Here is a 23,442-nt window from a genome sequence, read left to right as displayed (position 1 = left end):
CAAACAGGTTTGGCTTCATCTGCCTTCTTCTCAAACTGAGCAGCTTCTTTGTTCCTTCTGAAGAAAAGCATTTCCACAGCATGATTCTGCCTTCACCATGGTTCACAGTGGGGATGGTGTGTTAAGGCTAATGTCAGTTTTCTGTCTTCTTTGGATACAGATCAAAATCACTTAATTACTTATTGACAATCCTATATATCATCTTATTGCACTGTTATGCAACAACTGAGAGTCTTCAGTCAGAGGCTTCTTCAGAACTACTGTAATACACAGACTGCTAAAGGAAATCCTTCTTTCCACAGCCATCAGCATCTGCAACAACTTTTTGAAGAAACTTGGATAAAATGGGTTAAGACATTTATTTTTCTTTTTGAGTTAATACAGTATTTTTTTTATTATTATTGTATTTCCTAATTGAACAAAACCAATTAGGTTATTGTACAGTTTAAATAGCCAAGTGGAGAGGAACTCTGCTGTGAAGGTGTTTGTTACCTCTGACCTTTATCTCAAGATATAAATGCTCTTTGACCGAATAACATGAGTATTTATAAATAGAACTTATTTTACACACCTTTAACAAACTGCAGCACATGTTTTAGCCTGATGACAGCTGTTGGTGGGAAGCCAGAATAACTAAATTTAGCTCAGACAGCAAAAACTCAAAGACAGCTTTGTAATTTAAATCTGGCCAATAAGACAAGACTTCTACTGATCTTCAGTGTTACACTTAAATATTTCAGGTATTGTGGCTTTTCCCCTAGATTCTCTGTTGAGTATAGTTCTGTCAGATTTAAATAAGGAAGCTACAAAAAACAGACAGGAATAAACGACAGATAGATTTCTGATAACTGGATAGGAAATAAAAGAAAATAGAAAACATTTTCATTTTTTCATTCTTTTTTACACATTGGACCTGGAAAATATGGAAATCAAATTCTAGACTTTGCAAGATGAGTACAAATCCTGTGTATTTAGTTTCATTCATCAGCTGACCTGCACTTGCTGAAGAATATCCCCAAATCATGATACGTTCACCACCATGGTATACTAATGTTCCAACAAATCCTTTACAAAACAACTGCAGCCATACTGTTAATACATCACATACAGACATTAGGGTAAAAGCAGAATACAAATGCATTCCATATTTTTAAGAATATTAGAGCAAAAAAAATTTGGAGTTCTTTTGTATTATTTTCCTTCTACTTTACAGTAATGTATTACTTTGTGATGATCTGTCACTCCCAGAAAAATAAATGAAGGTTTGCTGTAAAGTGACAAACTATGAAAATGTCCAAGTTAAACTGCAGGCCACTGTAAAAAGATATCACAAAATTACTGAAGCCTTTAAATAATTTTTTTATTATTTTGGCAGTAAAAAAGTTTCATTGTGGCTAAAACTCAGAGATCATTTCATCAAAGTACAACTCGGGGTATTTTTGGGCTTGTACTAACAGAAGTAAACAACACCAAAATAGTGTACAATAACACTTTATTAAAATCATGTACACACCAAAAATCCTATGACAAATCATGCATTTAGTATTCCAGTAACAGACCTGCACAATGTCGATGTAGCTAAAACAGACATATGCTTAAAATAACAAAACACACTTCAAACTGATGGTAGAAGCTGACAGAACAAGTCATAGAACTCATATCTAAAGGAGTGGATTATTTACAGCACATAGAAATGCAGCTTGTTTTTGTATTTCATCATTCAGACGTTCTGCAACAACACGTCCTTGTCTATCAAATTAAAAGGCGCCAAACACAGACAGCAGCAACCGCTCAATGAAAAGAGAAGAGATAAGATTCAACAAAGAAGTGGAACCTCAGCGCGCGGTGATGTTTTATATGAATCAGCAGAACCAAAAAGGACTAAGCTAAAGCATTTATATTGTATATCAAAGGCATAATAAACAGATATCCAACTCTGAGATAAAAAACATAATTTTTTAGGTATCAGTACTTAATTTTTCAACTAAAAAACAAGAAAACAATCCTTTAAAAATGGCCTTTAGCATTATGTCTTTGTTGCAGCAAAGATGTTAGCGACTAGCTAACTGGCTGCTAGTTAGTCTGGCTATTAACATGTTAGCAGCTAGTTAGTCAGCTTAACCAAGCAGCTACTCTACAGGTCTAGTTTGGTGTGTGAAAATCCATCAGGAAACAGTGTAAACGGTTTAGAAAAGAAAAACTAAGCTAAACAGAGTGCAGCATTAGAACTAGGGCTAGTAATTTCAAACAGTTCAGAAATAATTAACTTCTACAGCTAGGAAATAAAGCAGCTCATCATAACAAGAAAGTTTCTTGCCATTTAGATACAAAGTCGTAACAATGAAACACTTTGAGGAATAAGACTTATTTCTCATTATAACCAGAAAGTTTCTTGTTTTAAGGAGATATTGCAGCTTTATTTATATTCCAGCTTTAGCAGCTAAGTGCTTCCGTAAAACAGTACAAAGCTCTGTTGCAGCTTTCTGTGTTTTTCTAAAGGTCCCTCACAAATACAAAATTCAATTCTGTACATTTACTATTTGCACTTTCAATTAGCCCTTGGTTACACGACAATCAGTTTACATTAAAGCTCCTTCAGCCATCAGCATGGCTGAAGGAGCCATGCTGATAAAACATAAAACAGCTACATAAAACACTTATGACCAGTGTCTTATAAAACTAAAAACATCTCAACGAGTCACACATCATGTTTGTCTCAGAACTCCCATTATAATAAAAGTTCTGAGTTTCTTATCTCTGAACTATATATATATATATATATATATATATATATATATATATTATTATTATTATTTATTTATTTTTTCCACAAATGATGACCAATTTTTCTGGCAGCTCAGTGGCCAACTAGAAGATTCTGACTCATTGTGGGCTGACCAGGACAGTGGCTGAGATTACTTCTGTTTTCCTCATCTTTGAATTATTTGGGAGGTGAGATTAGATACTCCACAGTAAACAGAAGCCAACGCCACAAGCGTCCTTTCCTGATGGGTACAAGGTTTTTATGGAAGATACTGGAGCAAACAGATTTCCTGCAGTGACTCATTACATGAAACCAACAGGTTAGCAAACATGAAAAAGACAAAAATGAAGTTTACAAGAGTAACATAAAGTCAAAACACATCAACAAAAAATTATATTCTGACTGTTGCTGAAGCTCAGAGTAAGATAAGCTGGCTGTCATTTTGTTCTGGATGTGTTGGTGGAACTTGTGGCTCTTTTCTGTACCAAAGACGTCTTAAGGCTGTTGGCTGAAAAGTCGGATCAAGTTCTGGTTCAGGATCTAGTTGTTCCGGAGCAGGTTGCTAAAAACTAAAAAGAAAAAAAGAAAAAGAAAAATTAATCACAAAGGCTACTGGTGAACAGTAGGTATCAGACTGCTCACACTCAAACTGTATTTTCCACTTTACTCATTCCATATCTTTCACTAGATGATGAGTTAGTTAGTTTCCTCCAAGTTCTTGCCATTGGTGTCAAGGCAGGTTTCTTTTTTTAGGTGGAATTATTGGTATTGTAACAGAACTTCGAGAAGTTCAAGTAGAACACACACACACAAAAAGGCTTAGATCTAATAACTGCCACACAAACACAATAAACCAAATTAGCATTTGATCCAAAAAACCGTTTAGGATATTCTGCTAATGTGGCCTTGTTATGCTAAAGATCAAAAGTTGTTTTTGGAACAACGTGTCCTTTAAAGTGCAATTGTTTCCTCAATAAAAAGCAGGAAACACCTCCCACAATGCATCTTCTTTAACTATTTGAAATAAAAAAAGTAATATTTAATTTTTCTTATTGACTGTCTAATACAATGTTTCCAAAGATAATCTCTGATTGGTTGATTAGGCCTCATGGTTTAGGTTATATAAATGCTGATTCAAACTGACAAGACAAAATATGAATAAGAATCCATAAACATGTCTACTACAGTTAGTTTCTACAAAAGCAGCAAAAATGCTTTTACAAAATTTGGTCCTGGAGTGATCCAACATGGAGTCACTAAATGACCTTCAGGTCCACTTCACACATTAGTGAGGAGATTTTTACTGTCAGCCAAACTACAAATGTCACAGAGCACCTCAATAGTTTGGGTCAAAAGCCGTCTGGGAAAGATCCGAAACTCTGACCTTCAATCAGTGTTGTGGTCAGTGTGGTCCACTGACCACTAGGGGTCCTCCTACTGGAGGACCACCTTTGCTTCTCTTTGTTTGCAGGCCTGCTGTCACACCTGGAACCACTTCCTCCTCCTTAGGGAGCTGCAGGAAATCTTCAGTGATCCAGTTTTTCCCCTGGGTATTTTTCTGTCACATGGCTGACTGGAACCCACCGGTTCAGAGTTGCTTTAGAACCATAATAAATGGAACATTGACCAACATATTTGAAGTGCATTGATGATTTTGATGATCATCAAAATGTAATGTTTGTTTCTGGTTTCTTAGTTGTTGACTGTATGCTGTTTTATGACTTCTGCATGTTTTGCATATTAGTGTTTAAATGGGGAGTTTCCTTTGACTAATTTCTTTCCTGTTTTGTGGTCAGTCAGGGAGTTTAGTAGTTTTAGTTTTTTGTTTAGACGAGTGATTTTGTTTTCTCAGCTGTAATGGGATGGATTTTTGTTGGTTTTGTCTTAGAAACCCAGAACAAGGCCACAAGGTAAAGATTCTCCTTTGAACTGTCTCTCCCAGTCATGGAAATTTTCTTCTCAGATAGCTTCCTCTTTTGTTTCTTTACATAATTAATCACTAAAGGGTAGAATTTACAGTAGTTGTTAAAATAATCCTAGATTATATGTAATTATTTGATTTTAAATAAATCTTTTTTTTTATTTATGTTTAGTTTATTTCACAGGTCCTGCCTTGGCATTCTGAACAAAGAAGCTGGTTGCCTATATCTGCCAGGGCAATTTTTGCCCTTCAAAAAGCATATTTCCCTAACTATGTGACTGACTTCGTTAGATCAGGGTTGCCTCTGGCACCAAAGCAGACTAGTTGCATTATGAAATATAAACCTTTTGTGAAATATGATCTTTGGCCTTCTGGATAATGTATAATTGAAGGTGGATGTGTTTGTGGATAGAAACCACTATATGAACTCTAGAACCAATATTGGTCAAATCTACACTATGTGATACGTTAAGAGTTCTTGACAATGTGGGAATCCACAGTTACTCACTCTGGTTGTCTCCTGGATTAGACTGACCTCCTTGGTGACCTTTCTCTGGATCTGCACCTGAACAAGTCAAACTCTCATTAGGACCAGGATGTCGCTGTGATCCAGCAGCTTCCACCATGTGTGAAGAAATGCAGAGGAGAACACCACTGACCTCCCTGCAGCTTGAAGCAGAGCTTCTTCTTCTGATAAGCAAAGTAACTGGACGCGGCTCCCACCAGAGCGACACCTACAGCACTAATGATTCCTGCAAGTGGTCCAGAACCTGCAGCAACAAAGAAAAATGTTTGGTTAAGATTCCATTCATCTTAGAACAATTTGACATAATTTATAAATTTTTGCTTTAATAAGAACTGAAAAAACTGAGATAGCATAATAAAAATTGTATTCACCTTCTTCATTTAATTGAAAAAGTGGAATAAAATAATAGTTTCACAACTAAACGTTTTCTTTTGGGGGTTCAATCTTGCAGTGACGCATGTTATCCACAAGAGGGAAGTAAATATAGTACTAAAACCAGGAAGTGAGCAGTCCCAGGCTGCAGGGCATTGACGCGCTCATGAGTCATGCGTGTCTTGTGATGATTCTCTGCGATAACAAAGGGAGTTGTCCCCACATGAAAAGCAGAGCGGATTCCAGCTTACGGAATGACTTTCTGCTGAGGAACCTTCGGCATCTGCTCTCAGCATAAACTCAAGATTTCCCCCACAAACAGAGCGCCTGAACGGGTTCTGCACAAGATTCTGGATCTTGTGCAGAACTTGACTAAAGCTGCTCCCTCCCAGTGCAGAATGGTGCTCTCTAATGTTAGCACGCATATATTTTCACATCTCCATAGTAATAGGAAATCTGCAGTAATTGTTACTGCTACTTTGTCAACAAAAACCCTTAGAACAGGAAATTGTTTAACCTTGTTCCGTTTACAGCCATTTCCAAACATATCGCATTCCTTCACTTTGTTAGATTCAGTCCGGCTCCAACAATAGAGTCGAGTGGAAGCTTTCAGGATTTCATCTGCATCTTTGTGAAGTTATTTCCAAAATATCTGATAATTGTGGCATGTAATTGTATTCAAAATCCCTTCTAAGTTGTTTTTTAATGACTTATTGCGTGACCAAATTTATTCAAGTCGTATTTTAATTCTCATTTTTCTTATATATATATTTTTTCTTTCTCAGAAGAGTTTTTGCGGCGCTAGTGGCTCGTATTTTTTTTCCACAGTAGGCAGACAGGAAGGAGGGTGAGGAGAGGGGGGAAGACATGCGGCAAAGGTCGTCGGGCCCCACGTTGCCATTTATAACATAAAATCTATAGATGTTTGTCTGGATTAAATGTTTGAACTATGTAATGTCAAGGAACAAACTGAAAATTCCACAGAAATGTTTGCAAAAACAATATTGCAAAAAGGGAACTCATTCAAGATTCAAAGTATAAGTGCAAAAAATTTAACAAAACTTTTGATCCGTGTTCATAGAAGAACACATTAAGATTGATCAAGCAGAGAACCTGCACAGACAGAAGTGGACTGTAGGTTAGCATGGCTCCGTTAGCAGAGCACTCTGAACACTGACTATGATAAGAATGTGAGCTCAGGCTGCTGATTCACAGGGATCCAAGGTGAGACAACAGATCAGCAAAAATGAGGCATTTCAGTCATCAAGCCATGACAGCAGAACATATAAACAAAACAAGCAAACCCCAAATATAAAGTCAGCTAAATTTTCTCCAGACAACCTCTGCTTTTAGAAGCCACAGGAAGGAGCAGCAACATAAAAGTTTATTAATGGATCTTAGCAGCTAGATTCATTTGTAGGACTGAACTTTTAGTTATGGAAAAACAAAAAGTTCTGATTTAATAAAAGGGGCCCGGCTGCTGGGCTTAAGGTTCTGCTGAATCAGCAGCTGTCTCACATTTCACTCTGGAAATATAAATTAGCTGAAATCAGTTTTGCAAAAGCTGGAAATCAAAACAAAACCCTGATACATTAATAACCATATTTAACACCACAAGTAGTGGTTAGTTTATTTTCAGAACAAAGTAAAAAAAAAAAAAAACAGATGTAACAAAGTCTGAGTCCCACCAAAACATCAGGATTGTTTTTTTACGGTACATCCTCCTTATAAAGAAAGAGCTAAAAATATATGAAAGTAAAGGGCAGCCCCACAGTCCAAATCCCAGTGGCCACATGGGAAAATATCTATTGTATGCAGCACAGCTTATAGTAGTAGAATAACCCCCATCTGAGAGAAACTTCTATTTTAACCTCGCAGGAGCAAGAAAAAAACAACCCAACGGAAATCACAGAAGAAAAGTGCAGCCAAGCTACAGCTGAAACCAGATATTTATATCAACCAACACATTTTTTTCATCATTGTCTGAAGTTTAGTCTCACCAAACCTTTCTTGTTTTAGGTCCAGTTAGCATTAGCATAATTATTTCCATTTGCTAACTGCCAGAAAACTTAACGAGAAAATGTATTAGATAATTTTTGTAACTCTCCTCAAATTAAAAAGTTTACATACTTTTGTTTAGCATCAGGTCTTTTAAAATGTACGATTTGAGTCAAACGTTTCCGTATCCTCCCACAAACTCACAACACTTTGCTGGAGTTTAAAAGATCCCGATGCTGACCATAAAAATGTATGTAAACTTTTGAATTTGAAAAAAAATCTCTAAAAAATTTTCTCACCAAGTTTTCTGGCACTTAGCAAATAGAAAGAATTCTGCTAATCCTAACTAAGCTGCAGCAAGAGAGGTTTGGTTAGATTTAATTTCAAACAGTGAAAAACAAATTTGTTTGTCTTTTTTTATTGGCTGTATGTGAACATCTGGTTTCAACTGCAAATACTGAGCAGGGATGGTTCTGCAAGCCAACAGCGTGGGTCTAACTAATGCTCATGGCAGATTCCGCAGGAGCTCCATAGCCCTCTCTAACAGGGGGTTCAAAACTTTCATTAAGTTGGACATCCACATAAAGAATTCCTCTGGCATGTTAGCATTTAGCATCTTCAGGATTTGGCCCCACAGAAGGTCTGGATCTGCAACGACACACAATCGAAGCAGGAATTTAGCTACGACAAACCAGACCAGGATTGGCAACATCAAACTGAACTGAGCCTCACACCACCTCCATCTCTGGAGGAAAAGCTGAATGAAACTAAGTGGGAACCTCCAACTCACACTCGCTGCCTTGTAATCAGACAAACTGAATTAATACACAAAGATTCCAGCCCAGTCTTCACAGAGAAGCTATGAGGAAGTTGTTCTGGGTGAGTGAGGAAAACAATAAGCTGTTAAATAGACTCTGTTAGAAGAGAAGCAAGAAGTTCCCAAAGAACACTCCAGAAAACATTAATCCAACAGGAAACCATCAAGGTGCCCAAAGAGAGTTTACACACACAAAGGCAGGAAGAAGGAACTCTCGGCTGCACGCTCCGATCACCATGACGATGCACTGCAATTTTCCTGCAGGTAATGTTATGCTGCAGGTCGCATATGTAAACGCAGCAGCCGCTGCTGGAGTTGATCAAGACTTGGGGAAATAAAAAGGTCAAGCTTCTTATAGACTCAGTAAGTTTAGGAAGGAGAAGTATGAGTTTCAGCAAATACACAGCCTGATGAAAGTATTCACACCCTCACACTGTCATGGGGACAGAGCAGGACCAGAGCAGGACCTTGTCAGATGGTGGACAAGGATTATATTTACAACTCCTACATTTAACTACCAATATGCCCAGAGATTTAAAGAGCATCAGCATCCATAACGACTCTGAAAATACTCGGCTGATATGAGTAACAACATTTCATTTCTCTTTTGACTAAATAAAAGTTTAGGTAGATCTGAAGAGTTTAAACAGGAGTTCCTGCAAAACTTCCTAAGCTAGATTAGTGGATTTTTTAAATATATATTTAGGGGTCTATTCTATGTTGAAAACCAGGCATTAATTTCTGCTAACTCTTATGTTCCACTTTGTGATGATGTATCACCTAAAACCAGAGAAAAGACACCAATTGAATGCAGAAGTTTAAGAAGTTCTTAAACTTTGGGGTGCTGTGGTGGTGCAGGGGTTAAACACAACCCACATAAGGAGGCCTTAGGTCTTGATGATGCTGTCGCAGGTTTGATTCCCAGCTTGGTAACCTTGGCCCCATGTCCCTTTATCTCATTAACTATTTTCCTGTCAATTCACTATCAAATAAAGGGCAGAGCCAATAAAACCTTTAAAAATAAATTCTTAAACATTTGCAGAAGTTTCAGAAGAATAGACTTTATCTGGGCTCTTTAAAAAAAAAAAGACAAAAAATTGTTCCAATAAGTGGTTCCTCTCTATAGATGCTGCTTTGATCAGTTTACAGCTCATTTTATAGAAGAGGTTTACCTTGAGGTTTACCAGCTCCACCTGCGAAAAAAATCAGAAACCAAGTCAGTCTGTGTTGTTCAACCCGTAAGAGCACATTAGCTCTTATTATTTAGCTTAATAAAAAAATATATATTGCAGGGAGTAAAATTCAATATAGTCAGATAAAGGCTGATGGCTTCCAAATGGTGAAATGCTAAAAGTCATGTGGTCTGTCTGCTGAGCCCTCCAGCAGACAGACCACATCCTGGAGAACTATTGATCGAAGTAGACTCTTGGCAGCAAAGTAAAAGAGAGTGGCTTAAAAGTTTCTCATCTCACTCTTCAATTTTAATCTTCAGTACTTACATCCCTGCTCGGCAAAACTTAGCACTGCTACAGCTGATAGCATCAGAGCTAAAGAGCAACATGCAGAACTGTGGTACAAACCAAACCAAAAGCACAGGAACTTACCTTGGTCATCATAGCCAGGGTCCACTGCACGGCCTGGATGCAGAAGAAGAAGTAAAGTTTGTCAAGTTAGAGATTTTTAGCTTCTGGGTCAATAGAAGAAGCAAAAATGAACCTGTTTTACATTTTCTTTTCGAAAACTAAAGTTTGCACTTTGCCTGGATCTATGACTACCTCACAAACAGACCACAGTTTGTGAGTCTCAAGGACTGTGTGTCCAACCAGGAGATCAGCAACACAGGAGCACCACAGGGCCCTGTATTCTCAATGTTCCTTTTTACTCTCTACCCTTCAGACTTCCACCACAAGTCTGACTTCTGTCATCTATAAAAATACTAAGATGAATCTGCATGTGTTTTGTGGACTTGGAGAAGGCGTTCGACCGTGTCCCTCGGGGAGCCCTGTGGGGGGTTCTCTGGGAGTATGGGGTACCGGGACCTTTGATACGGGCTGTCAGGTCCTTGTATGACCGGTGTCAGAGCCTGGTCCGCATTGCCGGCAGTAAGTCGGGCTCGTTTCCAGTGAGAGTTGGACTCCGCCAGGGCTGCCCTTTGTCACCGATTCTGTTCATCACTTTCATGGACAGAATTTCTAGGCGCAGCCAAGGTGTTGAGGGGATTCGATTTGGTGGCCATAGGATCTCATCTCTGCTTTTTGCAGATGATGTGGTCCTACTGGCCTCATCAGGTCATGATCTGCAGCTCTCGCTGGAGCGGTTCGCAGCCGAGTGTGAAGCAGCCGGGATGGGGATCAGTGCCTCCAAATCCGAGGCCATGGTCTTGAGCCGGAAAAGGGTAGAGTGCCTTCTCCGGGTCAGGGGGGGTGTCCTGCCCCAGGTGGAGGAGTTCAAGTATCTCGGGATCTTGTTCACGAATGGGGAAAGAAGGGAGCGGGAGATCGACAGGCGGATTGGCGCAGCGTCTGCCGTCAAGCGGGCGCTGTACCGGTCCGTGGTGGTGAAGAGAGAGCTGAGCCATAAAGCGAAGCTCTCGATTTACCGGTTGATCTACGTTCCCACCCTCATCTATGGTCATGAGCTTTGGGTCATGACCGAAAGAACGAGATCGCGGATACAAGCGGCCGAAATGGGTTTTCTCCGTAGGGTGGCTGGGCTCTCCCTTAGAGATAGGGTGAGAAGCTCAGTCATCCGGGAGGGACTCAGAGTAGAGCCGCTGCTCCTTCACATCGAGAGGAGCCAGTTGAGGTGGCTCGGGCATCTGGTCAGGATGCCTCCTGGACGCCTCCCTGGTGAGGTGTTCCGGGCACGTCCCACCGGGAGGAGGCCCCGGGGAAGACCCAGGGCACGCTGCAGGGACTATGTCTCTCGGCTGGCCTGGGAACGCCTCGGGATTCCCCCGGAAGAGCTAGAAGAAGTGGCCAGGGAGAGGGAAGTCTGGGCCTCCCTTCTGAAGCTGCTACCCCCGCAACCTGACCCCGGATAAGCGGAAGAAGATGGATGGATGGATGGATGGATGGATGGATGGATGGATGGATGGATGGATGGATGGATCTGCAGGTGTATCAGAGATGGACAAGAGGCTGAGTACAGAAATCTGGTGAACAGCTTTGTGTCATGGTGTGAAAACAATCAACTCATCTTAAATGTGAACAAAACAAAGGAGATGATTGTAGACTTCAGGAGAAACAGGATTAGATAAACCCTGTTTCCATCATGGGAGAAGAAGTGGAAGTGGTTGAGGAATATAAATATCTTGGTGTTCATCTGGATAACAGACTGTACTGGAGACGCAACAGTGAAGCGTCTATAAGAAGCAACAGAACAGCCTGGACTTGTGGAGGAAGCTAAGAACCTTCAAGATTTGCAGCAAGATTCTGTAGATCTTCTAGAAGTCTGTTGTTGAAAGAATCATCTCTTCTGCTGTCATCTGTTGGGGCAGCAGCACCAGAACCAGGGACCTAAAAACGCCCAACAGCCTGATAAAGAAGGCTGGTTCTGTTCTGGTTCTATTTTAGGGGTGACTGTGGAGAAGATTATACAAAGAAGGATTCGTCATCAAAATCTAGAAAGTTATGAACAGCCCTGACCAGAGGCCTCTTGTAGCTGTATAGCAGACAGCTACAAGAGAACTGTCCTGCCAACAGCCATCATCATGTGTTGGCATGATAATGGCCAACACATGATGGCCATCATCATGGCCATCATCTGAAAGAGACTTCAGTCTCTTTCAGACTGAAGTCTGTGAGTCTTCAGTCTGTGAGTCGTCACTCAATGAAGACTCACACTTTGAAGACTGAAACAACATTTGATTTCCCTTTGGGATCAATAAAGTATTTTTGAATTGAATTATTTTCATGTCTTAGTACTAATAGAACTATCAATGCTCCCTCTGGCATTTTGTGCTGAGAACTTGAAGTGGCAAATAACTTATGGAAGTTCGGGGCAGCACCATGACTGGGATCATGGGAATATCAGGTTTTGCTTTTGGGACATTTCTACTATTTCATCTGAATCCTAAATCAAAAACATTGTTTTGGATGTGCTGTACTGGTTTGGACTTTCAAATGGGCAGATTTAAAGCACATGTTTAGCCTGAAAATAAACATACACTATATATGACAGCAAGAATATTTCAACAATAAAATATTGCATGTAATTAATATAATGTTGAAAAATCCAACAAGCACAAACCAGAAAAGTGGGACTCCGTTACATGATTCTCTAGAATGGACCAGTTCAAGCAGAAGAACCACCAGTTTTCACATTCCATCCTTCAGTGGATTTTATGTGACAGAACAACTAAAGAGGTGCAGATCTGTAGCGCTGAAAGGAAATGACTCATGGTCCGACATATTTAGCAAATGAACATCTGAATAGTGTGGCGGACAGTTGTACTCAGCCCTAAGTCACAACTTTGACTTAATTAAATAGAAGCTACTTATTTAGAAAGATATATCAAATGATGTTCAACTTATATCACCTGAATCTCTTCAAAGATATTTGCTCTTGTGTGAATAAAGGGCTTTCCAGTAACAGTCAGACTTGCAGCAAATCTGAAGAAGCCTCTGACTGAGGACTGTTGTCTGACAGTCTCATGACTGTCATGACATGTTAAAATTTCAGGCAGCAGAGAGAATATAACATTTTTTTTCTCACTGTGTGAAGTTAAATCAAACCTAATCTGTCTTGTTTTAGGTTAAATGGAATTACCAAAATTATTTCTATTTCCTAAATGCAAGAAAACTTGGCTACTACATTTTTAATAATTATGTTCATAACTTCCCTCAAATTCAAACGTTGACATACATTTGATCAGTGCCAGGATAATTATCTTTTAAACTGTATGACTCAGGTCAAGCCTTTTGGGTTTCCTTCCACAAACCTCTGATGGGTTAACTGACACATCTGAGTTAATTGAAGGAACACATGTGGATGTATTTAAAGGCCACACCTGAAACATGCTGCTTTCTTGTTTCAAATGATAGAAAAGTCAAAGAAATTCAGCCAAAATATCAGGAAGAGAAAAGTATAAATGTGTTTATGTCTCTTTATTCAGTTTATATGTCAAAATCTGGTTTCAGTTGTGTCACTGCCACACACGTTGATGCCAAATCTCACAGAAATGCTCATCTCCAACCTTGAACCATCAGTCCACACGGTAAAACCAGACTGGAAGCATGAGATTCTGCTCTCCTCAAACCACAGCACATCATCAACTATCAGCTTCTAAAGACGGTAGACATTCATGTGGTCCTACCTCCAGAGCGTCCTCCATCATCAGGCTTGTAACCATCATTGCTAACATCCATCAGGTCAGAATCATCAAAACTTCCTCCTCCTGGAAGAAAAACAGAGCAGTTCAGGTCCATGTTTGACTTCCCTCCCACATATCAGGACACATCCATGTTTCCCAGGCTCATATTGGTGTTTTAGTCTTTGCATTGTGTGAACTCGGCTTCACAGCTCTAGTTCTGGGCTGCTGGTGTAGCAGCCTTATCTACTCACTATAGTGAGTAGATAAGGCTGCTTATCTACCTTATCTGCTTATCTACCTTATCTATCTTATCTATGCTTATCTACCTTATGTGAGTAGATACACACATACTGGTGTATCTACTCACTGAGGTGAGTAGATAAGGCTGCTACACCCACTCACTTCCACTCACCTCCACCACTTGGTTTGTACCCAGGTTTTTTTGGTTTCTCGGTGGGGCCTGCACAAAGAGACGAAACAGTCATCAAGATCTGAATAAGGCAGTTGCTTTAATTGATTGTTTTTCCTGTTGAAAGGTCCAGAACTGGAGACATCCACGAAGTAACGTGATTGGTCAATGGTTTAACACATAACTGAACAAGGATTCAGTTCTAGTGCTTTTATTCCAAATGTTAATGTTCGCTTGAGACAAGAAGAGGTGGACGACATGATGCTGAGAACAAATTGATGTGATTTTTGTCCAACAAAATAAAGAGAACTTGTACAACAGTTGCCTTGATGTACAGTAGTGATCCTAAATATGAAAAATTGCCCATCTCATCCCTTTTCTCCCTTAAGAATCTATAAATGTGGGAAAGCTCCAGGTGTGTAAGGATTTTGCATGGCCTACCTGGTTTGACAGCATCCTCCAGGTCAAAGCCACCTGCAGCAGAACACACACCCATCAGGTCACTTTGCCAACATGTAAACAGGTAAGACCTGGTTCCAGTTTAGTTTTCAGCTCTCTACACGCTTTAAGTGTAGCGAAATGAAACCTGATCCTACCAGAATTTCCAGAACTTGGCTTTTTGGGTGTTGGACCTGTACAAAGAAAAACTAATGTTAATAATGACATAATAAATGGCTCAAGGTAATTAATCCATTGTTAGATGGGTGTTAGGAAAGTTTCTGGAAAGCAGATTTGTGTCTTACCTGGTCCAAAAGCATCGGAGAGGTCCAGCCCACCTGAGGACAGGAGAAGTATTAACATTGCAGGGATTTTTCTATTTGATCACACAACCTGTCTCACATGGAAACAGATTATCCCTGCCGCACAAAACACTTTTCAGTCATTCTGAAAAACACACACTTCATGCAACCTGAGCATACAGCTAAAACAAAGTCCAGTTTCAAACCTGTCTGATGACTTCAGACAGTACTCCAAGTAAAACATGCTCAACAAACTCAGCCACTGCATGATTGGGTCCACATGTTCTGCAGCGTTCAGCAAAATAAAACCACATCCAGCTATATTGGGTCGTTCTTCTGTCCAATCAGAGACCTTGATTCACCACTAACAAGATGAGTTCTCTACAGGATGACGACAGGATCTCTTGCAGCTACATGAAGTGCATGTGGTTTCATTTATGAAAGGGTAGTCATAGCAACCTGTGCATGACAACATCTGGGTCATAATGTGCAGAAGAGAGAGGCTGGTATCTTAGTGGTTTTCTTGTCTCACCACCCTTGCCTTGAACAAATGCCAGTCTGTGTCTCAGTATTCTGAAGTTTTACTTCTGTAGCTTCTCAGACACACACAGCAGGTCACGCCCACTGTCCAAAATCATTTCACACTCTTTGATAGTCCTTTAGAAATCTGTGGAAACACTGTGGAGACATAATCCCGACTGGATCTGGGAACAAATATCGTCAGGCTAAAAAAACCCACTTACTGAGGATTAGGGTTAGGGTTAGGAGTAAAGGGCTAGGGGTTGATTTTTTTTTTTCTAGAGCAAATCTGAACTATTTAAAAACATAACGCTGCTCAGGAAAAACCTAGCCACAATGCAATTTGACATACATTTGACTGGAGTTTGCAAAGCAGCCAAACAATCTCATTGGCTCAGTTCAACGATCTCATCCCTCAGTGTCCGTCATGTGCCTCGTGTGATTAAGTGACATAGTTGCAAAGGGTCAATAGGAGAAGTTGACTAAGCTAAAAGCTGAATTCAATTTGATTCAAAACTAAAAACAATAACTTTTTGCCATGATTTAGTTTTTCAAAACAACTGAAAAACTAAATCCTTTCAGCTGCACAACATCCAAAACCAGAAGGAATAATTGTCCTAACATACAATACCTCAAGCAAACAATGCTGAACAAATGAGAAGAACAAATCAGACCTAATGTAATAGAGCCACTCTAACACGCTGCCTCACCATCAGCAACACAACGTTAAACAGAACTGGTGTTTCCTGCAACATTGCTCTGGTTTAACGTTTGACTTCCTCTAGGAAGAAAGCATAACCTTATTAAAACATTGTGTGATGCACAGAAACATCTGTTCCTGTTTCTGTGCAGGAAACAGGAACAGGAAGTAATGAATCTACAGGCTTTGATGGTGCATGTCGAGATACAAACCATCACTTCCAGATTTCTTTGGAGACGCTGGCTGCTCTTTGGGTTTTTCTGGTGTTGGGTCTAAAACGAATGAAAGTGCATATGCAGAGTTGATGATTCTGCTTTCAGTCATCTAAATGACCAATGTGCTCAAACAGAGAGAGTCTCTCACCTGGTCCAAGAGCGTCTGAGAGATCAAATTCTGTATGACAAAGAGTACCATGGTTAGAGTTACACAGTATTACACACATTTACATATAGTGACATAAAATCAGATTAAACTTCTACAGTTTTAGTAATGATCACAAAAATTACTTCCATTTGCTTAATGTCTGCCATTTTATTCCTTTTTGTTCCAGAAATGTGGACAATACTTCCTCAGTATTTGGTAGAATTGCCTTCAAATTCTCTGACTTAAGCTTCCAGAAGCCTTTAACAACAGTAATTTGGGTCATTCCTCCTGACTGAACTAGTACCTTCCTATGATTGCTGTACATGAACCTATCAGAAGCTTACAAAGTCATGACACCAGCATCTGGGCATCAACTAACCAGTTAGGGGCATACACAGCACAGTTACAGTGTGTGTAACCTTCTGGCATTTAGACCCTTCAGGCATTTATGGTCCTTTGGATATAAAGTTTAACAAAAGGTTTAGTCTGCTATATCAGACACTGAGGAGAACTCAGATCTGTGTCTATTCATGGAAACGTGGTTCTTACGCAGTTTAACGATAGATTGTTGACTCCTCTTACACAGTTCTCTGTTTTCTGCTTAACAACAGAAACATGTGCTTGGCTACAGTTTTGAGGAAATCTTATAATTTCTTTGGTGGTTCCCATGGCAGCAATGACTGACATGCAGAGCAGCTTTAAATAGCATGAGTCATCACTGAAAGCAGAGAGGGTTCTGCTAGTCTTTCTGGGTGCAAACTATTTAAAGCTGGGAGCTTTGGATACAAAGAGCTGACCAACAGCAAGGGAAACTCTTATGAACTGTAAAAACACTTGCAACTCAACTCAAGCTACTCTATTATGATTGAATAGCTAGTAGCAAAGATAAAACATTAAAATCAGGATGTCTAACCTGAACCAGGGTTCTGATAGTTTGGTACTATTCATTATAGTTTTGTTTTATTTTATTGTGACTTTTTGTTTGTCTGATACAGTTAGTTTTAATTAGCTTTTAGAGTATGTTTGCAAGTTTTTATTAGGAATTACTAGTTAAATATTGTTTAGTTTTAGTTTAATTTGCTACTAGTGATAGTAGTAGTTTAAGTTTGGTAATTTTTAGGTGCAGAATTCAAAAAGGTCAAAGTATTATATTGTGATTATGTAGATATTGATTGGGCAACCAGAATATACCATTTTCAAAAAATGTATTCAATTATTGCTGAACAACAACTGATGGTGTTTTATCCCATCTTTTGCTGGGTAAGAGCTTCCAGAACATTTATGGAGTACCATAATTTGCTGACAGCTGATGTATACTTGTTGTGAGGAAAAATAAACTATTTCACATCAGTTCGAAAGGCAGAGATTCACAAATATCAAAATGAAGATATTATACATATAATTTCAGTTTGTATTAGATTAATAGTTCCAGTTACTTGTAGTTTTCCACATTAATTACCATTTTTATTCATTTCAGTTACTGAAAATATTTCTCTATTTCAGTCTTTGTTATTTTGTTAGACGTAGCTAACTATGCTAACCTGGACCTGAACGCTGTAGTAAATGGACACATAATGAATTAAAACAACTTTTCTATGCATCTATCTAGTTCTATCCAGAATATCTACTGTTCATGTCACCATCTTCAAGGTTATGATCCATTTGAACCTTGGTAGTCATTGGTTGTGGATGAGTTGAATATCCTAACAAATAAAACTTGCCTGAAGACACACTTCATATATGCCTCAGCAATTGTCAACAGTAAGTTCAATTTTCAGCTCCAGCTATAAGCGAACCTTATTGACTTAGATCATGCCTGTGGTTAACAGTGTCAACCTGCAGGTGAAAAATATGTAGCTGATTTATCAAAGTTCATTGTCTTTACAATAAAAAAACAAAAGAAAATTATTTGTTGAAATGGCAAATGCACATAGAATTATGGAGTTGTGCAAATATGCTCATGAATACACCCCTCAAGGTGTGTGTGTGCTCATCAATGTCAATATAAAAACAATGTATCAGAATCAGTTGTAAACATGCTCTTTATTCAGAAAGCCCTCAAAACAATTAAATAGTCACATCAAAATGTTAGAAACGTTGTCGTTAGTGTGTTAGCGCTTTCTCACACACCCCAATAAATTAGGGTGTGTGAAAGAATGTATCACTGACAGGTATTAATGTAAAATACTTTGTCGAAAGGCGCTTTATCAAGTTCGGTCAATTTACTTGTATTAGCTTACTGGCAGATATGCCATATCCAAAATGCAAATGAAAACAAAAAGCAAATGCTAATGCTAAAACCGGTCAAACAACATGCTGAGATCAAGCTCCAGGGAAAAGGGAAGGGGGAAGACTAGAGATGAGTAATTTTCATATCTTGAGAGACTTGCCTCCCTCTAAATATCTTGATTTCCAGATCTACTGTCACAACTTTTTAAAAAACATTAACACAGGAGTTGCATGTTTTCATTATGGGGCTTGTCTCAAAAAAGAAAAATAAAACAGCAGGAGGCCCCTAAAGCTGACTGTAGCCTCGCCTTCAGCCTTTTGGCTTTGACCTGATGGATAAATAAAGCATGAGGAAAACCAAGATGGTGGGTTTGTAGGACAGAACTTTCTTGCAGTAACTGGAATCTTTAACACAGATTATTAAAAATCTGGTGTTAAGGTAAACCTTAGCTAAGAATGTGATGTGATCCAGAAGTTTAAGCAGATGGCATTTCCCTCCATTGTAGCTAATAATAAACCACCTAGAAGGTAGTCCACAACAATGATACAAATTTCTAAAAACAAACTCAACCACAAAGAAAAATCACTGAAACAAAATCTAAACAGATGGAGAAACCAGCTGCAATATTCTAACAGATAACCTTAGATTCAGAGTAGCAGGAGCAATCTGTACGAGACACCATGAAGCGAAAAGCTGAATTTAATTCAATTCAAAAATAATTGAAACAAAATGTAATTTTAAGCCATGATTAAACAGCATAACAACTGTCCAAAAGTAAGACTGAAAGAAAAATAGCCTTTCAGCTACACAGATGGGTGTAGTGACATTATTACTTAGGTTTAGGTTTCACCAGTTTTCAGTTCGTCTCTTTCAATGTAGAGGTTGATTTCAAATATCAGCTTCATCAGGAGCTTATCTCTCTTTTAATCTCTGTTGCTAACTGTTATGAATTTTAAACTGGTTCATCAAAGACATCACTCAGAGGAAAGGCTTTTTGTTGCTGTGCAAAAACTGTAATGCTGACTTTTCTCCCAGAAACATATTTTGATACTAAACTTAAGAGCTCTCTGTTAACCATGGAACAAATCATTCAGATTTACTTTTTATCATCCACCACAAATATGTAACAAATTTAACAACTCTTTCCCTCCATTAACCATTATTAATCATTAAATAAAAGGGAATTGAATAAAGACAAGCCAACAAAAAATATCCAGTTTTACATAGAGAGGAATTAAAACCAAAAATATCTTAAATACGCCTGGATAAACAATCTGTTGAGATCTTTCTAAAGGAGCATTTATATGTTCAATAAAAGGAAAGCTGAATGAACCTCCTGTAAATGTATTGCCAGCTTTTATAGGAAATGTTATCATTAAGACTAATTTGATTGATTTACCTAAAAAGGCCAGCTAAGCATTTTATTTGATGCATATCTTTCCCCAATGAAACAAAATACAAAGGTTAACATGCAAATGTCCAGAGAAATCTAATGAAGCAAGTCGTTATCCCTCTAAGCCTCAAAGCTGATAAATTATTAATAATATAATATGTGGTTTTGTGAGACATAGCAGCTGTAATATTAGACTTGTTCTATAACTTATTGATTATGCAGATGTTGTGAGCTCAGAGGTTTGAGGTTTTATTTCTTGTAACGAAGAATCCAAAACAGTCAAACACAGTTCACCATGTCAGACACTAAACGTTTTTTAGCTCCAGGTTGTGAAAACATAACCAAACTGGAACCTCTAATAGATGATATAATCTCCTACCTGCAGAAATATCTTTCTGAAGAAATACTGTCAGAGAATGTAACCTCTGCCAGCATGCTGATGGCACAGTTTTGTTTGTCAAAGAATAAACTCAACTATTCTCTCAGCTTTATGAATGATCCATGATTCATCTAGACTAGATTACCTGTAAACTGTTTCCATTCTGTCCTTTAACAAACGAAAAGCAGCACACAAAACTCTTCTGTACAAAAACTTAAATATACTTTTGATGAATAAATCACTTTTTCCTCCTAAATGCTTCCACAGATTAAAAGGTCGTGCTTTATTTGATGATTCAGAGATCTGTGTTCTTATCAGAAATACAACTTTACAACATTTTAACGTTTCACTTTGTAAATGGAACTTGGTAACTCAGTTCCTAAAGTTTTCATTCAACTTTTTGACTCCAATAAAGATCCGTCCCAATCTTCTTTGACACTTGAGATTAAATTAAAATATCAAACGAAACAACACATGAAACTACGCATACAACTTATCAGATAACACAATGTATACTGGAAAATGGCTGCACTTCAAAATTCCTCATGGAATAAACTTCGTTAAAGGAAACCTGTAGTAAACAAACTCTCCCAACTTCTTGCAGAGGGACGACGCAGATACTAAATCCTCCTTTTCTATTGGGAACTGTTGTGTTACTGTAATCCATGTTGATGCACTGTGATACTATTCAGTCCCATGGTTTTATTTATGTACCCTATAAAAACTGAAGCATTGAAGCTGAGTGCAAAAATGACCTGATGGAAAAATCAGCGCTCACTGTGATTAACTCCTACTTTCCCCAATTCTTTCATCCTGCTACTTTGTTTCTGAGATAATAAATGTTTCTGACGGATACATTTATTTACGTTCTGTCTGTCTGTCTGTCTGTCTGTCTGTCTGTCTGTCTGTCTGTCTGTCTCAACAGCACTGAAACATTCTGAACCCCCCACAAAGAAAGAGACTAAAAAGTTTCACATTGCAAACTCACCGTCCTGCGTTAATGTTGCAGCGATGAGCAAAAGGAGGGAAAGTATCCGTAAACAAAAGTTCATCCTGAGGCCGGGTGGAGGTACTCCTGAAGTCTTTGCTGGTTTTGATCCAGTTCGCGTGAGCTCCGAGGGTTTGTGGTCGCCAGTCTGTTCCCCTGCGCTGAGCTGGGCTGAGTTGAAGCGGGTGTAGAGTTACACTGTGAGTCAGCGAAGCCTCTGAAGCGCAGGCTGGGTGTGTCAGCTAGAGAGGGCGTGGTTCTGGTCCGCCAACACCCTGACTGAGTCACCCTGGACAGAGTTCTGCTAACAGACACCCATCACCGTCACGTGTTGGTTTAATAACAGAGTGATGGCTCTGACTGACAGGCGGTGAAGGTCGAAGAATGAAATGAAAATGCACATAGCTAAAGGTTGTAATGTTGTCTTTAAAAACGAACATCTTGAACTTGCCCACGTTTTAAAGCTGTTTTGTTTCTGGTATCAGATGTTTGTTGGGAACATTAGTACTCAGACACTTAAAGGAGCTTATGTAACTTTTGCAAAACATTTATTTTATTTTATTTTTTTTTGCATAGTTGTTAAAATTGTCTCCCCTTCACCTCTTTGCTCTCGGCAAGGAGAGCAAGGAGGTGAGAGAATGTATCACTGACAGGTAGCTAGCAAGTTATGCTAGCTGCCAGGCTGCAGCTAGCATAACTTGTCATGAATGTTCAAACTAGTTAGCATAACCACTGATGAGGGCGAGTATACAGCTTTCCTGTAGCAGTAAGTTGTTTCTTCATTAATGTATTTAGTAGAGAACATGAGAATGATTGACAGTGATAAGACACGCCTCCTGACTGTGATTGGTTGTTTGAGATCGGGAAGAATCAGAATGGTGCATCTTCAGATGGCAGATGTAGTTCAGGGAGGAGGTGAAGAAGATAGAGCTTTTCACAGACTGTCTGTCTCATAACACTGTCCATAGTGACAAATGTTGTGAAGACATTTAACAAATGTGTAATGTGTTTTACTTCAAATAAAGAAGGAATCTAAATGATACTTTTTTAAAAGGTTTACACTCAGACACATTTTACACTTGGACTTGTGATTATGTGCATCAGAATTTCTGGGATGACCTGGAGTTAACGCAACAGCCATATTCTGTAGACAGACACTTCATTTAAAAAAAAACAAAAAACAATATTTTTATCACAAAGTGAACGATTTTTTTTAAAGAGTACAGGTAATAAAAGTTTGTAATAGAAATAACTTATATTTGCACTTGTAATGTTGTTCTTTTGGCATTATTACTTAAAATTAAATAAGAAAGATTATTCTTGGAACGTTTTTATTTAACACAAAATCAATATGTTTTTTAACTGCAGTAAACACATTCAGGCGTTGTCTGCCTGAAAAGACAACCCATAGACAAACCTTACAAGGCATTCACATTTCAACTCCAATTTGTCATCAAGTTAAAAAAATACTTTACATTTTTTTAATGGGTCAAGTGAACAATATTTTAATTTACTGACACAATTTTCAAAACTTGCAGCCGCGTTGTGATGTAACATGAGAGTAATGTGTAATGCAACAACTTATAGATGTCATGAAGTGCGGTGTGTTGAGGTGGTGAGGGAGACGCAGCGGACCCAGGTAAGATGAAAAATGATGGTTTAATGATGAAGCACAGTCCAAACAACGAGTAGCAGGCACACGGAAACACTGAGGACGACTAGACTGGACATTGACGTAACATTGACGAGGACCCGACGAGGAACAAGGAACACAGGTGGAGTTAAATACATGGGAGGGTAATGACAGAACGAGACACACCTGGGAACAATCAAGGGGAGGACAGGACAACGAAGAGACGCAAAGACACAAAAAACTCTAAATGAACACAGAAAACACAGATCCTGACAGTACCCCCCCCCTCAAGGGCGGCTACCAGACGCCCACAAAACACAACAAGGGTGGGCGGAGGGGCGCTGGACGGGGGGCCAGAGTCCAGAAAAAACAAAAA

At 38.9% G+C, this 23,442-nt stretch overlaps 1 protein-coding gene across 3 annotated transcripts; it reads right to left on the bottom strand.

Moving 5' to 3' along the window:
• Window positions 1-1,475: 1,475 nt before the first annotated feature.
• cd99 (CD99 molecule) lies at window positions 1,476-21,640 on the bottom strand. Of its 3 annotated transcripts, XM_032556507.1 has the most exons (13): window positions 21,434-21,637; window positions 16,444-16,473; window positions 16,293-16,352; window positions 14,865-14,897; window positions 14,718-14,753; window positions 14,563-14,595; window positions 14,125-14,172; window positions 13,716-13,796; window positions 10,003-10,035; window positions 9,571-9,591; window positions 5,345-5,455; window positions 5,194-5,250; window positions 1,476-3,333 (listed from the first exon to the last, which is right to left on the bottom strand). In XM_032556507.1, the coding sequence occupies exons 1-13, from the start codon at window positions 21,495-21,497 to the stop codon at window positions 3,305-3,307; spliced, it is 636 nt and encodes a 211-aa protein (XP_032412398.1). In that variant the 5' UTR covers window positions 21,498-21,637; the 3' UTR covers window positions 1,476-3,304. The 3 variants fall into 3 exon arrangements, with proteins under 3 accessions (XP_032412398.1, XP_032412399.1, XP_032412400.1); XM_032556508.1 differs by lacking the exon at window positions 9,571-9,591 and having other exon boundaries at window positions 21,434-21,638; XM_032556509.1 differs by lacking the exons at window positions 1,476-3,333; window positions 5,194-5,250; window positions 5,345-5,455 and adding an exon at window positions 7,180-8,229 and having other exon boundaries at window positions 21,434-21,640.
• Window positions 21,641-23,442: the final 1,802 nt, after the last annotated feature.

Source organism: Xiphophorus hellerii, chromosome 24 (assembly GCF_003331165.1).
Source record: "Xiphophorus hellerii strain 12219 chromosome 24, Xiphophorus_hellerii-4.1, whole genome shotgun sequence".
Classification (NCBI taxonomy): Eukaryota; Metazoa; Chordata; class Actinopteri; order Cyprinodontiformes; family Poeciliidae; genus Xiphophorus; species Xiphophorus hellerii.
The sequence above is the reverse complement of the archived record's forward strand: the minus strand, read 5'-3'. Positions and strand labels throughout refer to the sequence as shown.